Source organism: Littorina saxatilis, linkage group LG7 (genome assembly GCF_037325665.1).
Source record: "Littorina saxatilis isolate snail1 linkage group LG7, US_GU_Lsax_2.0, whole genome shotgun sequence".
In the NCBI taxonomy this organism is placed as follows: Eukaryota; Metazoa; Mollusca; class Gastropoda; order Littorinimorpha; family Littorinidae; genus Littorina; species Littorina saxatilis.
In genome coordinates this window covers 12,066,056-12,093,029 of record NC_090251.1, presented here as the reverse complement: position 1 = coordinate 12,093,029, position 26,974 = coordinate 12,066,056, and the positions used below count along the sequence as shown (strand labels likewise).

The 26,974-nt window shown below is 43.1% G+C and overlaps 2 protein-coding genes across 2 annotated transcripts in view; one reads left to right on the top strand and one right to left on the bottom strand.

Moving 5' to 3' along the window:
- Positions 1 to 13,580, top strand: part of LOC138970710 (stabilizer of axonemal microtubules 3-like) — an 18,211-nt gene extending 4,631 nt beyond the window's left edge. The window contains exons 4-6 of the mRNA XM_070343197.1: positions 9,121 to 9,341; positions 11,631 to 11,747; positions 12,226 to 13,580. Of these exons, the coding sequence (XP_070199298.1) occupies positions 9,121 to 9,341; positions 11,631 to 11,747; positions 12,226 to 12,415 (528 nt within the window). The 3' untranslated portion in view covers positions 12,416 to 13,580. The remainder of the gene's footprint in view (positions 1 to 9,120; positions 9,342 to 11,630; positions 11,748 to 12,225) is intronic.
- Positions 13,339 to 26,974, bottom strand: LOC138970707 (uncharacterized). Its single transcript, XM_070343194.1, has 7 exons — positions 26,662 to 26,974; positions 21,846 to 23,265; positions 21,241 to 21,343; positions 16,983 to 17,158; positions 15,165 to 15,323; positions 14,643 to 14,765; positions 13,339 to 14,327 (listed from the first exon to the last, which is right to left on the bottom strand). The coding sequence occupies exons 1-7, from the start codon at positions 26,831 to 26,833 to the stop codon at positions 14,192 to 14,194; spliced, it is 2,289 nt and encodes a 762-aa protein (XP_070199295.1). The 5' UTR covers positions 26,834 to 26,974; the 3' UTR covers positions 13,339 to 14,191.

The window sequence follows — 26,974 nt, the reverse complement described above, 5'->3', positions numbered from 1 at the left end:
ACTACACAACCATTACCAGCTTAATTGCTCTGGCACTGATGTTGAGCAGGCTTTAACTGTCTAAAAATGAATAACAAAATTCAACACATCAAGACTTATTAATATTATTACATTCTTTGTGGTCTTTTATTTTCTCCTTTCAAATGAAAGGAAACAAGTTGTTACAAATTTTGGTTAATTGTTTGGCTGTAGAATTGTATTGGATTTGCATGAATCCCTCATTTTGTCTCCACTGAAAATGTCTGTCTACTGTACACTGTTTACTGTATTTATTTTAAGTCCTGAAATCTGACTTGAAACTATTTCAGATGGTACGGTATAACATTCATAAGTATTTTACTATTATAGTTGTAGAAAAAATAATTTTGTCATATAGCAGCATGTTGAAAATACTTTTATGAAAATAACTATTGATGCGATTTGTGATTTTCAATTTTTGTAGATTAATTTGTCTCCTTCATATGTATAGAATGCAAGCATTAGCACTTAGATAGCCTTGGAATTTTTATAAACACTAGCTGATGTATAGATTTCATGACAAGTTAACCATGCAGAGTGCAACCTCCTGAATGTAATACTTGAAAGAAATGCACACACACACACACACACAAATCTATAATCATTGAAACACTGTTTAATTTTAATTTTACCTTTTCTGATGAGATTGTGGAGTGGGAAAAAGAAAAGAAGTACAGTATTAGTGCTTTAATATTGTCACGATCGGGTGACAGAGACCAAGAAAGTGCAACTCAGTGGAGTGCCTGTTCTTGGTCGGATAATAATAGAAAGCGCCTGTGCGTGATATTGGACACAGCAGAGTTTGCTGACGGTGCTCCCGAGCACGGATGTTTTGAAACGCACGAGCTTCACAGTGCGGGTTTCTGCTGTCATAGGGCTGACGGTTTTTTTTCGCTGACAGCGCACACGGGATTTTCAGGGATTGAGTTTCTCGTGTCTTTTTCCTGCGTGGGGAGGCAGAATTATGTATAGCTGGACTGGTTTGGTGACAAGGTCAGTCACGTGTATTTGGCTAGGTGGTCTGTCAGAGACTCAAGGACGACACACTTGACACCCAGCGGCAGAAGAGGAAGGATCTAACACACAGTTACTAGAGTATGATGGTTTTTCACCGAGTATTATATTCGGCACTCTAGGGGAACTTCCACTAGTTTTTCCTTTCTCCCTGCCACGTATTTTGCTGAGGACAAGTCGTCAATTTTCCTTTGTCGGCGATGGCTTTCGCATAAGGATTCGACAAGGGGTTCTGGACGTTTTTGGTCACTGTTGACGAACAGAGACTGTTCCAGGGAGGAGGCGGACTTTGCTTCCATTGAGAGTTACAATCATAGGCTTTTGAGGTAATAAATCATTATTTAACGCTGTTGATGAGTCTGTGTTGTGGAATGAAATACTCTCTGTTGTTCTTTCCAGGTTAGCGCATAATTTACTCTCTGTGACGCTAAAATACTAATCTGTATATGGTTTTTGCAGATAGGGAGAGAAGGACGGAAAATGGCTGTTTTGTTGTTGTAAAAAGTCCGTTTTGTGCAGGCCCACGTGCTCGATGAGGTATTTAAAGATGACTTGTTTTAAGGTGGTGGGTGAGGGGTAGCTGACATGTTTAGTGCACCGATGCTTTCTGTTTGCAGCCTTCCTTCGCTTCGTTCGTTCGCCTCGCTTCGTTACATTCCTGTAACATCTGCACGGCTGACTCTGGCGGGAACTGTTGCACGTTGCAGCTACGCTAACCAGGAGACCGGCTAACCAGCGGACCGGCTAACCAGCGGACCGGCTAACCAGCGAACCGGCTAACCAGCGAACCGACTAACCAGCATACCGGCTAAGCAGCAGCAGCAGAGATAAAGCTAAGTGCACCATGTCGTACGCACCCCGTTGACCACCGTTGTCTTTTTATATCTATGATTTCATTGGAGTAGTGACAACGTGGGGTGTGTGACACCTGCACGAACTAGAGCTTTTCGAACAGAACATTCTCATTTTGACTGTATTTACACGGGTTCAGCGTGTTACTATAATTTTCTACATAGTACTGGCATTTTGTCAGTGAACACTGGTTTTTTACGTGTTGAGAACGTAAAAGGAACATATTTTGAGTGAAGGCTCGAGGGAGGTGGAGAGTTTATACATAAACAGGCGTCTGAAACTTATACTTTTGTTGACTCTATTTAATTGTATGCCTGCGAGAGTGGATCGTGGTGTGGTTAGTTAATTAGTAGTAATTAACCGGTTCATAATCACCTTAAGTGATATATTGAAACGTGACACATGGGTGCCAAGCCGGGATTTACTCAGTTAATTTCCAACTGATAAAGACCCACCAATTAAGGATAACTAAGAGCAGATAATCTCGTCAGTGCTCGACTTATTTTCTGCTTGGTGCTACCCTTTTTTGTATAGTTTTGATCATATACCACACCTTAAGCGATTCACATCTTGCAGGAAATGTAAATTGTAATTCGTGAGTTATTGTATGCGCTAACTGTGATTACGTCCCTTTCCTTTGTTTGTGAATCTTTGTTGTTGTACGTTCAGAGTTTTCCGTTGCAGAGAGCTGAGCGGGGTTAGCGGATTTGTTATTCGTTTTACTCAGTTTTCTCTACATTGTTTGTTTCGCATTCTGTAACAGGTTACATTTCTATAGTCTTGTTTTACTTGGATTTTTCTCCATATTTTGACTTTGTTGGAATTTTGGGGGGGAAGGGTCCGAGGACTTCTGTCCTAACCAAGGCTGTGGGAGACACTCTGTTTCACCGCAAAAAGCAGCCGATAAAGTAGGCCACGGCTGTGGGAAACACTTTGTTTCACCGCAAAAAGCAGCCATAAAGTAGGCTACGCGATTTGTTCTACACCGTTTGGATTTTTCTTCTGCATTTTTCGGTTGCTGGATTTTTGTATCCACCGCTTTCATCACCGCGTGTTCTAGCTATAGCTGCGTTAGACTTATTTTTGTAATAAAGCTTTGCTAAACTAACCATGGCTACAGGGGGATCTCCGACGAGGAGAATAACTTTCGAGACTCCTGGCAGTGAGGAACAGACAGAGCGAGACGCACGCGTTAGAGCGCGTAGTTTGCTTAAACGCAAGGAGCTGGAACGTAGGGAAGACATAGAGCGACAGACGAGAAAAGAAGAGCTTGACAGACAAGAACGACAGGCCGAACGTGACAGACAGGACAAGAAGGACGAACTTGACAGACAAGAAAGAGAACGACAGGCAGAACGAGACAGACAGGAAAAGAAAGACGAACTTGCAAGACAGGAACGACAGGCCGAACGACAGGCCGAACTTGACAGACAGGAAAAGAAAGACGAACGTGACAGACTAGACCGGAAGGAACAGGCGGATCGCGATCTCCAGCTAGAACTAGCTAGGCTACAGGCCGAGAAGGGTACGCTTACTCAGGCTAGCGCGCCGACGTTTGTTGCCGACCGTACGAGACTGCCGACGTTCGACGATGACAAGGACGAGCTCGACGACTTTTTACGCCGGTTTGAGCGCATTGCATCTGACCAGAAGTGGGAAGAGGCCACGTGGGCTAGCCGCCTTAGCACCTGCTTGAAAGGACGCGCATTGCAGCTCTACAACGCTTTGGAGGACGACGAGGCGAGAGACTATCAGGCACTTAAGAAGGCGTTACTCCAGCGCTTTAACCTGACTGCTGAAGCCTACAGACGACGTCTGCGTAACAGCAAGAGACTGAGCGGCGAGCTGAGTCATCAGTTTGTGGCACGCCTTAATCTCTACCTGCGGCGCTGGGTGGAGATGGCCGAAAAGGACTGGACCGTTGACGACCTTGCCGACCTCATTGTCATGGAGCAACTGATGTCCAGCCTGCGACCTGAGGTGGTGACCTTTGTGCAGGAACACCAGCCTAAAACTACTCAGGAAGCAGCCGACTGGATCAGAGTGCACGAGGACGCCCAGGCGATCTCCGGCAAATCTTCAGGCTCACGGCCAGGAAAAACGGGAAATTCGGGTTCTTCAGGACCCAAGGACGGGAAGGACGATCAGGGACACAAGGGATCGAGTTCCAGATCTGACATCCAGTGTTACTACTGCAACAAGCGGGGCCACGTGAAGAAGGACTGCCACAGGAGACAGGCTGACCAGAAGGGCGTACACTTTGTTGGCAGCGAGGAGTTAAGGGACGTCACGAGCTCATGCACCATTCCACAACTCTGCGTTCCGTGCTCCAGGAAACATTTCCAGCCCCACTGCAACGTCTACGTTAACGGGGTGAAGGGCGAAGGTCTGCGGGACACAGGGGCAGACATGATAGTGGTTCGGGCGAGTCTGGTTCCAGCTATGGCCTACACAGGAGACAGCATCAGGGTGAGAATGGCCGAGGCATCTCGCGCTTACGACTTAAACACGGCAGTGATCAAGGTCGTAACACCGTTGTTCACGGGGACCATTGTGGCCGTCGTCATGGACGATCCTCCATGCGACTTGCTCATTGGAAACCGGGTTCAGTTTGTGGACGGCGTCACCAGGGAGGTTCCCGTTTATCGGTCTCCCGACGTCATTTCAGTGCTCACGCGGGCACAGGCGGAGCGAGAGGACAAACCTCTCAAACCCCTACCTGCTGCGCGAGCTGCCCTGGGGAACGTGACCCCCGCGCTTCTCGCGAAGGCTCAGGATTCTGACCCGACCTTAGCTACTCCTCGGGAGCACGCGAAGTCGGGGAAGGTGAAGCTGAGCGGGAAGCATGGGAGGTCAAGGTTCCTCAGGGACAAGAAGTTGCTCTACCGTGAGTTCAGCAACCAAGAGGGTACATTCAAACAGGTTGTCGTGCCTCGCGAGTTTCGCGAGGGTGTCATGGCAACGGCACACGACTCGATTCTGGGAGGTCATCTTGGTACCAAGAAGACCACGGATCGTGTCTGGCGCCACTTTTACTGGCCAGGCATCTGCACAGATGTCCGACGTTTCTGTGCGTCCTGCGATAAGTGCCAGAAGGTGGTGGCCAAAGGAAGGGTGAGGAAGGTCCCCTTAGAAAAGATGCCGCTCATCGACGAACCCTTTCGTCGGGTGGCAGTGGACATCATCGGGCCCATCTTGCCTGCGTCTGAGGACGGAAACAGATACATTTTGACCATGGTGGACTACGCTACTCGATACCCAGAGGCGATCCCTCTGAAATCGATTGAAGCCACGCGAGTAGCTGAGGCTCTGGTTACTATGTGGTCCCGGCTGGGAATTCCATCAGAAGTACTCACCGACAGAGGCACGCAGTTCACGGGAGGAGTGATGGCGGAGGCAGCACGACTGCTATCACTGGAGCAGCACTTCACCACTCCTTACCATGCTCAGTGCAACGGACTGGTGGAAAGGTTCAATGGCACCTTGAAGACCATGCTGAGGAAACTAGCTCAGGAGAAACCACGCACGTGGGACAGGTACATCCCAGCATTGCTTTTTGCATACCGCGAGGTTCCTCAGGAGAGCTTGGGCTTTTCCCCATTTGAGTTGTTGTACGGCAGACAGGTACGCGGTCCCATGGCTATCCTGCGTCAGGCTTGGACGGACGAAGAAGCTGACGAGGAGGTGCAGACGACAGCGACCTACATCGTAGAACTCAGGAACAGGATTGAAGAGACCTGCAAACTGGCTCAAGAGAACCTGGGAAGAGCAGCACAGCGTTATGCGCGAGGATTCGACCGCAAGGCACGGCCGCGCAGCTTCAAGATTGGAGAACGGGTGTTGCTACTTCTACCTGTCAAACACAACAAGCTACAACTGCAGTGGCAAGGACCTTTTGAGGTGACAGCGAGGGTGGGCCAGAACGACTACAGGATCATGATGCACGGGAAAGCACGCCTGTACCATGCCAACCTGCTGCGCGCCTACATAGAGAGGACAGCCTACGGGGAGAAGAACAAAGACCAGAAGAACAAAGACAAGAAGACAGAGAAGGTTGCAGTCATCAGGGGTGAAACGAGGGGTTGCTCGTTCTTGAGGACGACCTTTCTGTCTGGAAACAGACCATCAACCTCTGCAATATCTTCAGGTTGCAAGGTTGGCAAACGCCAGACTTATGCGCTGGGCGTTGATTCTCCAACCGTACCAATTCACGGTACGCGTCATTCCGGGCGCCAACAATGTTGGAGCTGACTTTCTCTCTCGGGCTGTAGAGGAGAACATGACTGTGAGCGAAACCGAGGTTTCGTCTTGAAGAGGGGAGGTGTGTCACGATCGGGTGACAGAGACCAAGAAAGTGCAACTCAGTGGAGTGCCTGTTCTTGGTCGGATAATAATAGAAAGCGCCTGTGCGTGATATTGGACACAGCAGAGTTTGCTGACGGTGCTCCCGAGCACGGATGTTTTGAAACGCACGAGCTTCACAGTGCGGGTTTCTGCTGTCATAGGGCTGACGGTTTTTTGCTGACAGCGCGCACGGGATTTTCAGGGATTGAGTTTCTCGTGTCTTTTTCCTGCTTGGGGAGGCAGAATTATGTATAGCTGGACTGGTTTGGTGACAAGGTCAGTCACGTGTATTTGGCTAGGTGGTCTGTCAGAGACTCAAGGACGACACACTTGACACCCAGCGGCAGAAGAGGAAGGATCTAACACACAGTTACTAGAGTATGATGATTTTTCACCGAGTATTATATTCGGCACTCTAGGGGAACTTCCACTAGCTTTTCCTTTCTCCCTGCCACGTATTTTGCTGAGGACAAGTCGTCATTTTTCCTTCGTCGGCGATGGCTTTCGCATAAGGATTCGACAAGGGGTTCTGGACGGTTTTGGTCACTGTTGACGAACAGAGACTGTTCCAGGGAGGAGGCGGACTTTGCTTCCATTGAGAGTTACAATCATAGGCTTTTGAGGTAATAAATCATTATTTAACGCTGTTGATGAGTCTGTGTTGTGGAATGAAATACTCTCTGTTGTTCTTTCCAGGTTAGCGCATAATTTACTCTCTGTGACGCTAAAATACTAATCTGTATATGGGTTTTGCAGATAGGGAGAGAAGGACGGAAAATGGCTGTTTTGTTGTTGTAAAAAGTCCGTTTTGTGCAGGCCCACGTGCTCGATGAGGTATTTAAAGATGACTTGTTTTAAGGTGGTGGGTGAGGGGTAGCTGACATGTTTAGTGCACCGATGCTTTCTGTTTGCAGCCTTCCTTCGCTTCGTTCGTTCGCCTCGCTTCGTTACATTCCTGTAACATCTGCACGGCTGACTCTGGCGGGAACTGTTGCACGTTGCAGCTACGCTAACCAGGAGACCGGCTAACCAGCGGACCGGCTAACCAGCGGACCGGCTAACCAGCGAACCGGCTAACCAGCGAACCGACTAACCAGCATACCGGCTAAGCAGCAGCAGCAGAGATAAAGCTAAGTGCACCATGTCGTACGCACCCCGTTGACCACCGTTGTCTTTTTGTATCTATGATTTCATTGGAGTAGTGACAACGTGGGGTGTGTGACACCTGCACGAACTAGAGCTTTTCGAACAGAACATTCTCATTTTGACTGTATTTACACGGGTTCAGCGTGTTACTATAATTTTCTACATAGTACTGGCATTTTGTCAGTCATGAACACTGGTTTTTTACGTGTTGAGAACGTAAAAGGAACATATTTTGAGTGAAGGCTCGAGGGAGGTGGAGAGTTTATACATAAACAGGCGTCTGAAACTTATACTTTTGTTGACTCTATTTAATTGTATGCCTGCGAGAGTGGATCGTGGTGTGGTTAGTTAATTAGTAGTAATTAACCGGTTCATAATCACCTTAAGTGATATATTGAAACGTGACAAATATCATAAACTTATCAGAGCATGATGTTGCTTATCCATAATTAAAGTCAGTATATAGATTGAATGTACAAGTTATTCATCTGCCATCTGAATATAAATGTTTACAAGCTTGAGCAACAAAGTTATAAAGTCTGTAGATATAGACATCAATTGACTAAAGAGCCCTAGTTTTATTCTACCTAATACTACAGTTCTTCTAAATTAGAGAAGAACTATAGCTCTAATTTAGTTACATTAATGCTTTTTGTGGTTTCTTTCACAAGCCATATTTGGCCAAGCTTTAGGAAGAATTTGGGAGTTTTGTAGCAAAGTCTGTTTTTCAAGACGAAGCCTAGTCAACCTTGCTTTACATCACTGTTAAGATAGGGCTTCTGTTTGTTATATTTTTTTTATTGATTTTTTCATCTCTACCCATCCATCTCCACACTCACACACACACATGCACACACACACACACACACATGCACACACACACATGCACACACACACAAACACACACACCAGGGCCGGACCAAATGAGTTGTAAGGGGGGGTTCCTCCTTTTTTTTGGGGGGGGCAAATCAGCGAAGTGGCGAAACCACAAGCGCGCGCCTGCAAAGCAGGCGCGCGAACTAGGGGGTCTGGGGGCATGTTCCCCCGGAAAATGTTTGAAAAACGGTTAAAATCTGTGCAATCTGGTGCATTCTGGGCCTTGTTTTGAGGGTTAAGAGCAGCATTGTGGGGGGGGGTACCTTTTTCTCATCGGATTTCACATTGAATAAAATTTGTTAGAGACACACAAAATTTATTTTAAAAAAACCAAAAAAACACTCAAAGCAAGGTACATGCTTTTTCCAGGGGTGGGGTTCCGGAACTCCTGGAACCCCCCGCTGGGTCCGGCCCTGCACACCCCCACATGAATGTCTTGGTTTCTTCATAAGTTTTGCAAGGATTGGTGTTCAGCATTCAGCATTTTAGTTTTAATTAAGTCACTTACTGATAACAATAGAAGAGAATAAGTTTTTGATGATTAATGTAAATTAAGTTTGCCAAATATTTTTTGTTAAGTTAGATTCTTCTTATAATTATAAGAACTATAAATCTGAATGGGAGGAGAGAAAAATCATGTATACCGGTCAAGATGTATAATTCCTTTATACATGTATGTGCATGTATGTATATATCTGCTTTTGACAAAGGATGCATAATTTATATGCAAGTACATTAGTTACAACTCTAAGAACCCTCTAAAACAAAAATAAAAAAAGTGACTGAGAATAGGCAAAAGAAAAAACAAAAGCACCATTTGAGAATATAAAAATTCAGTCTTTAACAACCGTTTATTTTCTCCATCATTAGTATGGGGAAGGATCTACCCAGAACCCCAAGCTCCAAGCGAAGCCATTCTACGTGCGAGACCGAGGCATCCTCACCAACCTTGACCCTTACCTGAGCACGACCCACAAAGACCACCGGTCCTTCAAGCCCTCGGAGCTGAAAGCCTACCCCAAGAAAGACGTGGCCACCTACTGGCAGTGCGAGGAATACCCCAAGGCATGGGGACACGGCTTGGCGCAAAAGTGAGTCGATAGTGTGTGATTGCAATGCTTTCATTCAATTTCATTTCAATTACTTAACCTTCACCGAATCACGCTTTGGACTACATAGTCCGGATGATGTGGGTCGTGTACGGCCCATACGTTCCAAAGAAGGATGCAACGTAAAAAGTATGGGTCATACACGACCCACGCCATCCAAATAGGAATAAACATTTTGCCGTCTCTTTGCAGAGTATGGGTCGTACACGACCCACGCCATCCGAATAAGAATAAACAGCGTCAAATTCCTTACGTAATTCCATATGAGTCGTCTACGACCCGTACATCATCCGGACTATGTAGCTCAAATTACGTCATCGTTTATTTGTTTGTTTACAAAGATAATCTTTCAAAAGTTGGGCAATAGGAAGGTCGTATGGAGATTGGAGATTACATAAAGTCTCAATTAAAAACTCTAAAAAATTTCAGAGATAAAGACGATTTTGTGAGGCTCTGGATCATCCACGACCCACGGTGAAGGTTAATTATCCCATTGCTGGAAAATAGAAGAATTCCGAAAAGAACTCTTGTCTCCACGTGTTTCCAGCACACCCCTCGCTGGTGATTGGTCCCTTCCTTGTTTGTCTGCTGTTTTGCAAGAAAGGGTAACTCTTCCACAACATACCCTTACAAACCTGACAGAGTTATTTCCAAAAATCGTCTATTCAGGTTTCTTCCTCCCAGTGAAAAGCGAGCAGCAACAAGTGCTGCGCTGCCTAGATGACTGTGTGCGTGTTTAGGTGTATAAATCAGTCGCCCATACTTATGGCAGAATGACCGAGGTCTTTTACGTGCAACTGTGGTGACACAGGGGTGGGACATGGATACCGTCTCTGAGTCTGCACACAAAGTTGACCCCTGTCTGTCCTGGTCTAGATTCGAATCCGTGACCCAAAGATCATTAGTCCAGTGCTCTCCCAGCTGAGTTACCCTTCTTCGAGCCATGTGACGTCAGAGGCCGACAAAACTTCATATTTAGGCTACAAAATAGTGCATGTTTGTGTGCGTTTAATCATAAACACTAACAAGTCGCGTAAGGCGAAATTACTACATTTAGTCAAGCTGTGGAACTCACAGAATGAAACTGAACGTAGTCCGGCGCGAGTGCAAAACGCTGTGAAAGTGACGAGCGTGTTTACGTTTGGCGCGGCAGCGGTTGCGCTGTGCTTCATAGCACGCTTTACTGTACCTCTCTTCGTTTTAACTTTCTGAGCGTGTTTTTAATCCAAACATATCATATCTATATGTTTTTGGAATCAGGAACCGACAAGGAATAAGATGAAATAGTTTTTAAATCGATTTTGGAAATTTAATTTTGATCATAATTTTTATATTTTTAATTTTCAGAGATTGTTTTTAATCCAAATATAACATATGTATATGTTTTTGGAATCAGAAAATGACGAAGAATAAGATGAAATTGTTTTTGGATCGTTTAACAAAAAAATAATTTTAATTACAAGTTTCCGATTTTTAATGACCAAACTCACTCATTAGTTTTTAAGCCACCAAGCTGAAATGCAATACCAAACCCCGGCCTTCGTCGAAGATTGCTTTGCCAAAATTCAATCAATTTAATTGAAAAATGAGGGTGTGACAGTGCCGCCTCAACTTTTACAAAAAGCCGGATATGACATCATCAAAGGTATTTATCGAAAAATGAAAACAATCGTCCGGGGATATCATACCCAGGAACTCTCATGTCAAATTTCATAAAGATCGGTCCAGTAGCTTAGTCTGAATCGCTCTACACACACACACACACACACACACACACACACACACACACACACACGCACATACACACTGTCATACACCACACCCTCGTCTCGATTCCCCCCCTACGTTAAAACATTTAGTCAAAACTTGACTAAATGTAAAAACGAATTCTAACCAGAATCGATCGATACATAAATGTTATTTGTATTTTTGACCAAAATATGACATTTTACACAGATCTCGACAGTCATTGTTCAAATTGCTAGCGCGATCTCGGAGGAACACTGACTGTCTCAATCTGTGTAAAATGTCATATTTTGGTCAACAATACAAATAATGTATAATACGTTATTAACAGAAAAATCTGGAAAACTAAAGTCTTAAATATAGAAGTGGGGCGGTCTTGGAAGTGGGCATCTTAACATGGGTGTGGGCTGGGGTTTGTGGATGGGATGCCACACGCTGAAAATAAACTTCTCCAGGAGAGGCAGACGAGTGGTAAACATTCAGAAAAATTCCTCATAACTTGGAAATTGTATCTCTCTTTTTCAGTCCTTTGCCGAAACACACAGTACCCCGAGAGCGGCTACCAATGAGAGACACCATGGTGTTTCCGTCAGCAACCAAAATCCCTCGCCTACCCAAAGCCATGGTGCCAGTGCCTCATGGGTAAGTCACAATATTGATCTTGCGATTATCTCCTGTACCATGTATATGAAATCTTTTTGGACATGCATCTTTTATTCTTGCATGTGCATTATTCTTGCCATCAAAAGAATTTGGTTTTGTAATTCTAGCTTTCATGATATTACTGTATGACAGGTTACTTTTTCAAGATGAAGCTGCATGACATCATGTGTTGGTTTAAACAAGAGTTTATCAAGAAGTGTGCAAATTTCCCAATTAAGAACAAGTCATTGTACTTCAATTACCCCTGCGTGTGTGTGTGCGTGTGTGTGTGTGTGTGTGTGTGTGTGTGTGTGTGTGTGTGTGTGTGTGTGTGTCCGTTCGTGCATGTCTGTCTGTACTCAAAGAGTTGTGTCTTAAATGATTTTGTCACAGCACACTTTAAATATTCTTTTGGGTACCCCTATTGACTGCAATTGTCAATTATTCAACTGACGTTACTATCTCTCTATTCTTGCAGAGGTTTGAAGTCAGAGTACACAGACCACTTCCTGAAGCAGGACCACGTCCGACAGAAGGAGAACTACTACTGTGCCGTTGATTCCCCCTTCACCCTCCCTCAGCCCGGAACCAAGTCCGTCTGCACCGCACCCAAAATGTACAACACGGAATACCAACACATCGGTAGTGAGAAACCCATTATAGTGTGAGACTTTGAAACCTGACATGCCAAAACAAACCTGGCCGAAAGACTTTTATTGTTCTTGCAATGTGAGTTAACAGAAATTTGGAAAGACGAACTTATCATGAAACACATACGTTTGCTCTCGTATGTTGTGAGGTAACAGAAATTTAGTAAAAGGAATGTACTGTTGAACACACCTGGTCACCTGCAGGAATTTTGGATGAGAAATTTACTATAAAACACAATTGCTTTCACAATTTTTGCAAAACTTATACATGGAGACACTAGCTGTTTGCACTTTTGCTCTTGAAAACCATTTACGTTATGGTGAAAAATGATTTCACAGTAGCAGGGGAATTGGCCATGCAATCCTCCCGACCTTTTTCTGCACCTTTTATCCATGAGAAGGTAAATGTGAAATCACATTTTGGTGTTCTGCTGACTGTTAAAGTCAGTGTTTAATGTCTCCCACACAGGAAGGTTGGACATGGATGACATAGTCCACATCACTTGATGTACAGTGTGAGAGATGAGGGTTATTTTGGTTTATCAAAGACACCAGCTCAAAGTAATCTTTGAACATCAACTGTTTTATGCAAATACATGTCCTAAAATGTGCCCTTCATTCTTTTTTCATATATTTCTGCGAGCTGGATTCACCTGTCATAGATGTGTGTTTGCCCCCAAGAGGTTCTTTTTGAATGCTTGGCTCTGCTGACAAACTTGGTTGCTTGGGTAAACTGTAACCTAGCTGGGGGGTTTTCTTGAGTGTTGGGATCCAATTCATTCTGTGGAAAGCTTACTGAATATTTCCAGTTTTTATCAAAGAAAAGCTAGGGCGTAAAAACTTGTCTTCTTCTGAGAAAAATTTAAATCATATATAAAAAATATTCAAATGAAAACAACACGCTAGTGAAAGTTGCATTTCTTTGCACATGTCGGTAGGAGAGGAAGTGTAGGTTTTTACTTCAGGAAGAGCATAATAAATCATACATGTTTTATAAATGTTTAACCGAAATACTGAAAGTTTTCTCTGAGGTCTCTGTGATATTCCTCTCATCTACACACAGTATTTATTGATTTCGTTGTCTTTGCTGTCCACAAACAGGAGAAAAGTACAAGAGACAAATTTTGACTGCTGCAATGTGATAATTATTCTATTTTTATGAAAAATAAAAATAAATGACTTACTTACATGTGTTACTCATCTGTTTTGCTTACAGCACATAACCAAACAGTCAACCAGTTACAATACATCAGGTTTTGATGCTTTGCTGAACAATATTGCACATACTCTGAATTTTTTTTTCATGTTTGCAGAATGTATTTCAATTTTGCATTGCAATTAATACATTTGTAATTCACCCAATAATCACATACTGAAAAAAACTTAATTTGTGCATGGCATAAAAAATAAAGCTAAAACTTAATTTCTTTGAACAGACATGATCATTGCAATTTCATGTGATCATCGCATACATGCAACTTCTTTTCAATGGCCTGTTGGTTGCATGGTGAACTTTCTTGAGACATAGCACTACAAAGTTGCTGATCAAGTTTTATAATGAGTCCTCCAAAAGAGGGAGGGTATATAAGGTCTGAAAGTATTCAAAACAATAATTTCAGCTGTGATTCAAAGTTTCTTGTTTGTGTTTTTATGTTGGAGTTTCTAATGACCTGTCGGTTGTCATGAATCCCTGGCAGGGGGGTAGGCCTGAAAGTCCTGAGAGCGAAGAGATAACAGCTACGACTCCAAGTCTTTTTTGGTGCTGCTTGTTCAAGTTTCTTGGTCTGTTTGTTGTCATGAATCCCTGGCTGGGGGGTAGGCCTGAAAGTCCTGGAAGCGAAGTGATAACAGCCACGATTCCAGTTCCTTCTTGGCGCCTGGTTGCTCTTGGATCACAGAGTTCTTCCCTCCATCAATCTCTTCTTGCAATCTGCATGAAGGATAAAGATAAAAATTCATATAGTCCAGTGAGGTTACCCACAGATCTGAGGCACTCATCCACACACACAAACACACACACACAAACCTGCACTTGCGAAAAATGATAAATGAAAATAAATAAAATACACTTGCACCCAAAAAACACGATTTTCCAAAAAAACATCTTCTTCTTCTGCGTTCGTGGGCTAAAACTCCCATATACACTCGTGTTTTTGCACGAGTGGAATTTTACGTGTATGAACGTTTTTACCCTGCCATTTAGGCAGCCATACGCCGCTTTCGGAGGAATTCCAAAAGAACAAACCTGTGTATGATTGCATTTACTTCATCCAGTGTGATATCTGCTTGCCGAATCTTTAGCAGAATGCTCCTCTCTTCTGAACCATCCAATCGAAAAACATTCAAAGGTCTGCCTCTCACAATGTCTCTGAAACAGGGGGAAAAAACAAATATATATTACAGAAAAAAATTACCAATACAATTCTAGCATGTTTCCTATCATCAATACATGTTTTACCCACTCACACTCACTCACTGAGTCCTTCAACTAAAATTCCAAAACATACACATCTTAGAAATGGCCAAAGTTTGTTCCCACTTACTTTTCATGTAGTCAGATTTCATATGTGAAATAAATTAGGTATACAAACATCATATAATATCTAACACCAAACACACACACACACACAAACACACACACACACACACACACACACACACACTGACAAACACACACACACACTGACAAACATACACGCACCCATTCAGATACCAAAACGTCAACAAAAACATGACCATTCACATTCACAATTCACTTCCAACTTACACAGCGTTTTGCAGAAGCCTGACAATGATGTAGATGAGCTTAGCAACACGGGCAGGAGGCTGCTGAAGACCCTTCAGACCACTGTTCTCCACAGTGCGGTGAAGCTTCTGCACACCGTTGGATCCGAGGGCGTCACTTAGGTACTTGTCAAGGCACCTTCTGTGGACAAAATGATTTTGATACAGTGGACGCCGCTTAATAAAACCGCGGTTAATAGAGCCAGCCGCTTATAAAAGCCGATTTCAGACGGTCCGGATTTATCACTATATCTTATGTATTAGAAAAAGCCGGTTAATAAAACCAACCCGCCGCTTATTAAAGCCAGTTTTCTCAGAGAAATCACGTAGTTTGTGACTAAAACTCACATTATCTTGTTCTGATGTGGAAGACGACCAACAAACAAACACTCATAAAATCGTTCTTCTCTGCCGAGTAATGATTCGTGACGGTGACAGTGAAATTATTGATGTACCGAAGTGATCAAAGTACACGTACATGTACATAATTAAAACAAAAGTTCAACATCCTTCGTGAAGTTTTGTTTAGATTCAAACAAGTGTAAATGACGAAAGAAAGTGACTGAGTGACGTAAACAAAAGAGGTTTTTTTTTTTCGAAAATGACGTATTCCTGGACCGCCGGTTAATAAATCCGCCGCTTATTAAAGCTATTTTTCGTCGGTCCAGAAGTGGTTTTATTAAGCGGCGACCACTGTAATAGGATATGATGAGACAGAGAGAGAGAAATAGAGGCACAGAGAGAGAGAAAGAGAGAGAGAGAGAGAGAGAGAGAGAGAGAGAGAGAGAGAGAGAGAGAGAGAGAGAGAGAGAGAGAGAGAGAGAGAGAGAGAGAGAGAGAGAGAAAGGGGATAAAGAGAAGAAAATATCGAGAGAGTGAATACAGTGCGGTGAAGTTTCTGCACACCGTTGGAGTCAATTAAGGGCGTCACTAAGGCACTTTCTGTGGACAAAATCATTTTCATAATACATAGGATATGATTACAGAGAGCAAGAGAAAGAGTGAGTGTGAATGTGTACGTGTGTGTACGCAACCATGTGATGATGCCTTGTGGGTAAGACAGAAGTAGGCATTCAAATGCTTATACACAAGACACATGTGTTCGTATCTGCACGTGTGTAAATGTGCATGTGTCATGGCCTATTCACGGAATTGCCTAATTCGCGGAATCGGCAAAATTTTAACCATCTCCAATAATCGACAAAACTCTTCGCAGCCAATTTTGGATTTGAAAGTTATGGCAAGTTATGTCATTTTTGGAGTAATGCTCAACAGGGACCAACACAGCCCATACAAACCATGATAGGGAGCTTAAGCAAAGCAAGTGCAATTTTTTTGTTGACACAATGACACAAACAGTTACAGAATGGCTACGGATTTTACAAAATGGGAAAGTTTTAGAGGCCTTTACACATTTATGGCAAAACGGTGCCGATTTTCAGTATTGGGCAGTGTACTTGCTGATTCTGCGAATTTAGCAATTCTGTTAACCCTTAGGCTGGTTGTCACGGCATATGTCGCGCTACTTTACGTATACTGTCACCTGGTTGTCACGACATGTCGCGCAACTGGCTCAGTCTGTTTGGTCGGTTCCGATTACCTCCCATGGATGTGAAAACCTATATATGACCGTTTTTCTTTATTTTTCTCTCTGTTAATTCACCAGTGGCTATGTAACATGTGTTACAGAATTGCACCAGTGTAAGGGTTAATTGGGCACAGCACACGCATGAATGACTGTGCGCTAGCATGTAATCCCTCAAGCCTACATCCAAACCTAGTATGGTCGAATTCCCCTTACCTGGTCAAAAACTGCTGCCTGTATTTCTGCAGTTGTCTCCACTGGCTGGAGGCCTGAATGATGGTTGAATCTTGAAGAAACAAAGTCTCTATGCAACGAGCATCATAAGCAAGGAGAAGTTCGCAGTAACGTTTTAGCTCCAGCACTGTGTAGTCGCACTTTTCTCTGTCACTATTCTGAAGAAGAAAAAAACAGACGAAAGAAGCTGATGTTAAATATATTGAAACAGGATGCATAACATTTACAACCAACAATTCTTCAAAAATTCTTTTTTTTTTTTAAATAAATAAGTAATTAAACATTTTAAAAGATGGTGCTGTTGACTAGGACATATATATTCCAAAAGAGCACACTTTCTTTTGTCCCTTTGTCTATTCTTGAACATAATATATAATACCTGTCATAAAATGCCACTTGCAATGTGGGAACACTGTTGGCGGATCCTGAGTGTGTTCTTTAAAGGCACAGTAAGCCTCCCGTAAACCATCACAGAGCTCCCCGAGCGTCTAAATACAGTACAAGCATACTTCCATTTGAACGCTCACCGAACGGGAACATCCTGGCTGCTTTCTGTCGAGCGTGAGACATTTTCCAAGAATTTATTTTCGTGGACTTGGCCCTGAAGAACAATGGCGCCTCGTTTTTGCGCTAGACCTAACTTTTAAAATCTAAATAATAAATTGACAGCTTGTTACACAAACATTCTTTAATCATAAAAGAATTCGTTTTTCATCAAGACAAGATCAGAACAATTCGAAGTTGTGAAAGTTTAAAAAAAGAAAAGCCCGGAAGCAGGGTCACGCAAGGGTCGTAGCAGACGACGGCCCGGTTTATCAGTGCAAATCGCCGTTCCTCTCAACAGTCAAAAGCCATCGCTAGAGTTCTTGTGAACCACAGCCGTTGTTTCGTGCATAAAAAACGTGCTATTGTAGATAGGCTCACGTCGAGTCGCATTCAAATGACTACCTATGACGACTGCATTGTGAAAAGGGGGAAAACTGGATCACACGGGTTCACAATGGCTCAGGGGTAAGATAAACCACGCAAAAATATTTCTTTGAAAATTGTTCGCTCTTTACGGAGGGCACCTAGGATGTTCTCAATTGGTGAGCGTTTAAGGGGAGGTGGGCCAGTGCACTACCTTTTTTTTAATTTTGAATGTTTTATTGTGTCTGAATGTTATTTTATGAAAGAAATGAACAAATGATGACAAAGAATAGTCACTTTTTGTATTTTCGGTTGCTGGTTTTTGTTTTACGTGACAAAAACAGTCAAAATACAGACAAAAGTGGAGTACAGGAGATACACGGATTTTCATCAGATGTGATTGTCACACTTCTAATTATTGTTTTATTTTATCCTTCTGGGTATGCTCTAGGGGATTACGAAGCAGATCTTGTTTATTATATTTATATTTGGAGTTAGGAACACTTCTTTGTTACAACTGTCAAACTTTAGGGTAACGCTTGCGAAATTATTTTTTGAAATAATCTGGATATGACTATGATAAAATTTCAGCAAAATCCCTTCGTAATCCCCCAGAATGTTATATTCTGCACAAACTACAAAAGAAAATATTGCTCTAGCTAAATTACAGCCAGAGAAATCGCGTAACCCAAGACGTAACCGTAGGCAAAATGGCTGAACTGAGAAAAACGACATTGAAGATTGAACACCACAGAAACACTATTGAAACAGACACACAAGGACAAAACTGTGTTATGAATGAACAGCTTAGTTTATTTGAATTGCAAACTACTTAGCCTTTAGCACGCCAGCAGAGAATTTATGCGTCCATCCCTTCTTTCCCTCTGTCAACCAGCATGGGGATACTGCCCCAGCGCCAAACGTGTATCAATGACCCGATTCTCGTTTGTATTTGCATGCGAGAATAACGGTATTTTTAACGGTAACTTACTTGAGCCAGAACGAGACTTATTTCCTTCCGTTATCTCGTCGATTTGTTGGGTTCCTCGAAGTTTTCTGCTTTTGGTTTTACATCGACACAGTACTTTGGTGCTTCGACAAGCAAGATGGAGGATGATGAGTTTGAAACTTTTGTTTGAGTTGTTTTTTGACAACAAATCGTACGTGGAATCTGAACGATTTACTGAGGAAGCTCTTCGCAATGAACTGTGTATCGCGGTGAAGAAAATGACACAGTTCGTCAAGACAGTGACGGAATTTACGAAAGTGCAGATTGATACAAACAGTTGCTGATCCAGTTTCGTTCGGGAAATGGCAGGCCCAGCAAACATTACCGATAATCTGACTGATGTTGGATACTTTCTCCTGTTTTTGTTTTTTTGCGTAGCAAATGCTCAACTTGCTTGTCGAGGAGATACTGCACAGAAACTGACTCAAATTCAGCGCAAAGCAAGCCAGTGCCGAGACGTAAAAAGTGTGCTGCATGGCGTGTTCGGAAATGGCGACCTGTGGATCTGCGTGGAGATCAAAGCTTTCCTCTGTATCGGAAACACCGACAGAATCCAAACTTTGGCCTAGTACCAGCGGAACTACTTGTTGTTGCTAACCGAACTAATAAAGACATTGTCCTCTTTCTTATTTCGAGCCATTGTTATCGTATCAAAGGTTGTTTCTCAAGGAAAAATTCGCTTTCGGTTGTCACCGATCGTTTGATGTGTAACCAGGATGTTGTAAAACCGAGTGAACTTCGGGTGTTCCCGTCATGGCCGAGAGTCTCTTCGGTAGTTTCCGTATGCAAAATTCGTAAGCTGAGCATGCGCACTCACAAAGTAAACTGGTTCCCGATTTCGGTTTATGAAACGAACCAATGGATGTCGAGTACCTTCCAAATAAGGACATTTCCGTTCGATTACGATTGCTGCCTTTGCAACGGACAAGTGGCTGAGTGAATGGAACATTCATCAAAACACTGATGTCATGTTATAGGTCAAGAGCTGCTGCGCAGTTTCGTATGTCGTGAATGCACTGTTTTGCTGAGGACAAAGCCGTAACTAGCCTTTGAAATTAGACATTTTTTGGCGGGGGAATATCGACTACAGAAGACAATCAATGCCACACATGTTCACATTTTGTCTTTATTGACAGATAAATAGGACACTTTTGACAAAAACACCGACACACATGGATGATAGGTATGTTATGGAAACATAATCTGCTAAAATACCCAAAACAGTGTTTTGAACGATTTGGTCAATTTTGCACTGGCCCACCTGCCCTTAAATGGAAGTATGCTTGTACTGTATGTAGACGCTCGGGGAGCTCTGTGATGGTTTACGGGAGGCTTACTGTGCCTTTAAAGTCAGGCACCACATAGTAATTAATTTGAGATAAACATTGAGAATGACACAAATCTTTTATGGGAAAGGGTCTGGGCTTTTTTTTGTGGTGCTTTTCTGGTGTGTTTTTGTATTTCCACATCTCCCCCAAAAGCGGTGTATGGCTGCTTGAATGGCCGGGTAAAAACGGTCATACAAATAAAAACCCGCTCGTGCGAAAACATGAGTGAACGTCGAAGTTTCAGCCCATGAACAAAGAATAAGAAGAAGACATATTTCCACAAAGGAGAACACAGTACACGTGCACTCTTTATTACAAAATGTATATATATATGGATCCAAATGTAACAAAATCACAAATTTCTGGAATTATATCTTCTTCTTCACGATGTGAATTTGTGATGCAGATATGTGGCTGGTTATGTGTGAGTATGTAAATAATTGTGTGTGTGTGTGTGTGTGAGTTGTGTCTGTGTGTGCATGACAGTGTAATGTACGTATGTATGCATGCATGGTGATGGTTGGTTTTTTTGGTTTTTTTTACCGTGCCGTGCCAAGATGAAATCCTTTTGCAAAATTGGTGAATAAATATCTTGTACTTGTACTTGTACTTGTACTTCTTCTTCTGCGTTCGTTGGCTGAAACTCCCACGTACACTCGTGTTTTTTGAACGAGTGGAATTTTACGTGTATGACCGTTTTTTACCCCGCCATTTAGGCAGCCATATGCCGTTTTCGGAGGAAGCATGCTGGGTATTTTCGTGTTTCTATAACCCACCGAACTCTGACATGGATTACAGGATCTTTTTCGTGCGCACTTGGTCTTGTGCTTGCGTGTACACACGGGGGTGTTCGGACACAAGTCTGCACACAAATAAATCTCTCGCCAAACGTGGGGACGAACTCACGCTGACAGCGGCCAACTGGATACAAATCCAACGCGCTACCGACTGAGCTACATCCCCGCCCCAGAATTATATCTGAAAACAAACCTACCTTTATGGTCATTTTGGGAGGGTCAAAACCTAAAAGATCCTTTGTGTGAGCCTGATAAACAATGAAGGCATCGATATCACTGTCTGGCTGCTGGACATTGTACCTGCAACAAACATAACATTTACAAAAATCTCGCAAAATTATGAAATGCCATAATATAGGTCCCTGCGTGGTTATGAGGATAACTGTAAGGTTTAACATCTCAAATATCTTTGAACATGTGTTGTTTACAGATCTTTGACAGCTGTAGTTGAAGACATGGAAATTACAAAAGGACAGTTAACACTAGCATAAAAAACACCCCAAAATCAATTAAAAAATCTAGCATAAAATAAAGCACTAGAAGTAGAAGCATAAATTTCAATGCTGTGTTCCAAGCATGTCTTAACTAATTTACAGTACTGTATCTGTGACACCAAGACTATGACAACATCTTTGAAAACATGCAGCATAACAAACAGTTTTAATTCTAATAAAAGAAAAAATAGATCGCTTATACTTTCCATCTAAACTGTGATTCTTCGATTGTAGAACAGTTAATAGAGTCTTAGTAAAATTAGCGGCCTTTTTGAAGATTTAAAGTGAAATCAAATAACTTTGCTGACCTCTGACTGCCAAATGGACAAGCCAAGTGCACACGACCGAGTTCTCGTTCCACTTTTCCCACAATGCACCTCCAGTACTGTTCCGCCTCTTCCTGCACATCTCCCTCCATGCGTATGAACGGTTGTGGCTTCGCAGCTAGCTTGGCCTCTTCTGCTCTCCTTCTTTTTTCCACCAGATCTGCACACACTTCATCTAAAAGGGAGCAAACTTGCGCACCAGTATCTGCTGAAACTTCTTGCCAGTTGCGGGCCTTGTTGAGGGGTGAGCCATCAGGAAGGTTAAGATCGGCCGTCTTGGAAGAAGGGAGACAACTTTCACCAAAACTGCTGATGAATTCTGTCTGCCATTCAACGGTGAAATAATGCCAGCTGTCCGATGCTTTGCCTTCACTGTTGGATGTGTTTTGATTTTGAGCAAGTGCCTGATCAGTACTGAGACTGTACACTTCAGTGATACAGTCGTATTTACCAATACCTTCTGTTGTGTTTTTTGTCGAGTTTATATTCAAAGCATCGCCTAAAATGTTGTGTCCTTTTGCACTGCATGCTGCTTTGGGAGAAAGGTCAATGCACGCAGTATAGGGTTCACATTGCACATTCCCTGTCTCATTTTCTTCTTCAACGTTATGAAGACTACACTGCTGTTCCTGTGTCACATTTCCTGTCTCATTTTCTGCTTCAACGTTTTGAAGACTACACTGCTGTTCCTGTGTCACATTTCCTGTCTCATTTTCTACTTCAACGTTTTGAAGACTACACTGCTGTTCCTGTGTCACATTCCCTGTCTCATTTTCTACTTCAACATTTTGAAGACTACACTGCTGTTCCTGTGTCACATTCCCTGTCTCATTTTCTACTTCAACGTTTTGAAGACTACACTGCTGTTCCTGTGTCACATTCCCTGTCTCATTTTCTACTTCAACATTTTGAAGACTACACTGCTGTTCCTGTGTCACATTCCCTGTCTCATTTTCTTCTTCAACGTTATGAAGACTACACTGCTGTTCCTGTGTCACATTCCCTACATCCACTTTTCTTTCTACAACAGTTGATTCGCTGTTAAGAGGCAGTTTCTCATTGCTCCCGGACTCCTGATTTTGCAAACTTTCATCCATCAGAGATGCAGCTGGTGTCGATGTCATACAGCAGTAACCATGCCAACCATGGCAGTTGTTTACACTGAAGATGAGGATGACAGGTCCCCCAGGAAGCGCATCAGACAGAATCTCATGTGACTGGGGTGGGAAAACCCTCTCTCTAGATGCCCATCTTTTGGTTGTGACACAACGGCGAAGTGAATCCATGCTTCCACACTTTGCCACAAAGTACCTTGTGTCTGACTTAGCTGTTGTAGTCGTCAGCATGGTCTTATTGTTCATGCCCTCTGCCGGAGTGGATGCCATTGGTTTGATTTTACACACTGAAAACATGAAAACAAATAAAAAATGTCAGCTTAGCACACAACATAGTTATTGCATCATGCTATCAATTAAGAATTATTTACTAGTTAACACTATTGTGACTAGCACTGCCACGGCGTTAACGTCCTGCCTGCCCAAGCTTGCCACCAAGAAACTTCCCAAAAATCAGTAACTGTAAAGAAATCTGTCTAGCAAGCTTGAACTAAGTCCAATCACCACCAAATTTTGTGTACTAATTCAAAAATGGATGCCCAGTTCAGTCGTGCTATTTATAAGTTTGTCACGCGATTTATTTTAGCAAAGGGGGGGGGTGAAAGGGGGGTGAAATTAGGGGGATAATTTGTGTTTTTTAACGTTTTTTTGTGTGTTTTATTTTCCACTGCTTTTTTTAAAAGTTATTTTTTAACAGAAAGTATTATAAATAATGTTATAACCAAACAAGGTGTAAAACCTATGAATTAGCTGAAATATTGTTAACATTGTACACAGAAATAAGGAGACAGTACAAAGAAAAAAACAAGCAAATCACGCATTCACTCACAGCATCCTGACTCAAATGAAACAAAACTGTAACACTCACCAAATGATGTCTAGGTAATCCATATTGAATATAAGTCACATTTTCACAACAAAGTACCAACTGTACACCTATGAACAATTCCAAAAGGATTTGAAGGCTCCAGCCATCCATTGTTATCAGTGCTGCCACGCCCCCATAGCTCCTGCACGATTCCGAGATACATGTTCGTCTAGCAGTATCACCCCCTACCACGTGTAGTTTGCCGACTCGTACTAGCAACAACGGGACTGTTTCTTCCTCAATATCACTGCTATTATCGCTTTCTTGAGGCTAAAACGACACGATGTATCATGATCTACAGGATCCACAAGATCCAACATCCGGAGAATCTCCTCCCGTGACAAGGCTCGCCTTCGATTCATTTTTGTTTGTTCGAAAACACCACGCAAATCTGCACTAATTTGATCAAGCCGGAAGAGAAAACCACGTGTATCAAGGGAAACAACTCAATTTATTGCAATCTTCAAAAACCGGGAAGCAATCACGAGTCTTGTACCTTGTATGACTGGTACTGAAAAATGCGCGTCCCGTACATGGGCGTGTCAGCGCGGTTACTGATTTATCAGTGTCCCGTCGCGAAAGTGTTAAATGCATACAGTCTAAAACTATATATTACCTACATACAATACATTTAATTTAGAGGACATATGCTGCGCAGCTCGCAAATGGTTTGAGTTTTAAATTACAGTTACAAAAAATAAAACTTATATTCAAAGACCAAGGGTTAGGCAAAGGTACGGTGGTGATCACTGCATGCCAAATTCTGTGATAATCCCATTACTAACTACACTATGCATTATATTCAGGCATGTGTAAATGAACCGGCACGGTTGGCCAATAGTGGTAATTAGGCGTCCGCCCCGTGATCGGGAGGTCGTGGGTTTGAATCCCGGCCGGGTCATACCTAAGACTTTAAAATTGGCAATCTAGTGGCTGCTCCGCCTGGCGTCTGGCATTATGGGGTTAGTGCTAGGACTGGTTGGTCCGGTGTCAGAATAATGTGACTGGGTGAGACATGAAGCCTGTGCTGCGACTTCTGTCTTGTGTGTGGCGCACGTTATATGTCAAAGCAGCACCGCCCTGATATGGCCCTTCGTGGTTGGCTGGGCGTTAAGCAAACAAACAAACAAAAATGTGTAAATGACCTGATCAAGAGAACCGGATCGGGTTCGTTGTTCTTCTAGGTTGTTGAAGTTGACGCTGTGTACCTTGATTTTGCTAAGGCATTCGATTGTGTTCCGCATGTGCGGTTACTGAAAAAATTAGAAGCATATGGTATCCATGGACTGGTCAAAAATTGGATCGGTGATTTTCTAAGTGATAGAAAGCAAAGGGTGAAGGTCAATGGGTCTATGTCAGACTGGAAAGACGTGACAAGTGGAGTGCCCCAGGGCAGTGTGCTAGGCCCGGTTTTGTTTGTTATATATACATTAACGATCTCCCTGAAGTTGTGAGCAGTCTGTGCAGCATGTATGCTGATGATACGAAAGTGTACCAACAAATCAGAACTTGTGAAGATAACAAAGAACTCCAGAGGGATTTGGACAGTTTGATCGACTGGGCAGACAAGTGGCAGATGCGCTTTAATGCAGATAAGTGTAAGACATTACAGTTGGGTAAAAAAAATCAGAAACTTGTGTATAATATGAGAAAACCTGGCAGCGTGGACAGAGTTGATCTGGAAAGCTCAAGTGCAGGCGCCTATAAGTTGCACGGTCAATACCAATGCCACAGATGGGGTGTTGCCATCTGCCACATGGCCCATCACAGAGCAAGGCCTTAGTCTTGTCTACTGGTGACCGCCACCTGACACACAATGTAATCGACTGCAGTATCCATAGCGAATCTGGAGCTGTTATGCCAACTGCCAGTTTGTCCATCATTATATAGTGGTCTTGTGTTAATTACGTAGATAACTGGAGTTGAGCAGTTTTCACACGGCACAGTCCCAGCGTTGTTATTTTAAAACGCGAGATCTAGATCTACTCATTGAGCAGTTCTCAACTGAGCAGTTTTCACTGACACGGCACAGTCCGAGCGTTGTTACACCCCCGGTATAGGGGTGTGTATAGGTTTCACTCGATGTGTTTGTGTTCGCAAGTAGATCTCAAGAATGAACGGACCGATCGTCACCAAACTTGGTGAACAGGTTCTATACATTCCTGAGACGGTCCTTACAAAAATTGGGACCAGTCAAACACACGGTTAGGGAGTTATTGGTGGATTAAAATTATACAAGGCCTGGTATAGACGGACACCCCCGTTGGTCAAAGGGAAATAACCATTCTCACTGCCACCAACTGAGAAGGTTATTTCCCTTTGACGGGGGTGTAGTTCCTATCGGAGGAATTTCTTGTTATTTTAAAACGCGAGATCTACTCATTGAGCAGTTCTCTCAACTGAGCAGTTTTCACTGACACGGCACAGTCCGAGCGTTGTTATTTTAAAACCCGAGATCTACTCATTGAGCAGTTCCGCTCAACAGCCTGTAGTCTGAGAGAGGGAGCGAGAGAGAAAGAAAGAGAGAGAGAGAGCGCGCGCGAGAGAGAGAGAGAGAATAAACAATAGAGAGAGAGAGGGAGAGAGAGAAAGAGATAGAGAGAGAAAGAGAGGGAGAGAGAGAGAGAGACTGGGGGGGGGGGAGGTGCAACCATTACATAACAGCCGCGCTCGGACTACTGTGGCGAAGTTTCCTGTGGCGAAGTTACCGGGACCGGTGACGAATCTACCGTGTGACGAACTTACTGGTAGCCGATTATGAGCTATGAATTTAACACGCTAAAGTTCAAGATTACCTGAAAAAATAAAAACAGACCTGTTGCGATACCTCTTGCATTTGTAGTGTACCAATCCTTGCTTCCCAAACTTTCGACTTGTAGAAGTTCCTTTCCTTGCGTACTGCTGAGGCAACACACTCCACTTCTCGTCAGAGTTATGCCCCTTGAACTGTCGTCTGCTTGAGTTTTCCCATGCTTTGAATGCAACATATTAAACTCTCTTCGGATAAGAAAACGTTTGGTGTCAACGATCTACACACGACAAAAACAGCTAGGAATTGCATTCTACTGTCAAATTACATTTCTATTGACGGGAATAAAGTCTTAAGTTATTCGTAACTAGGGACAGCG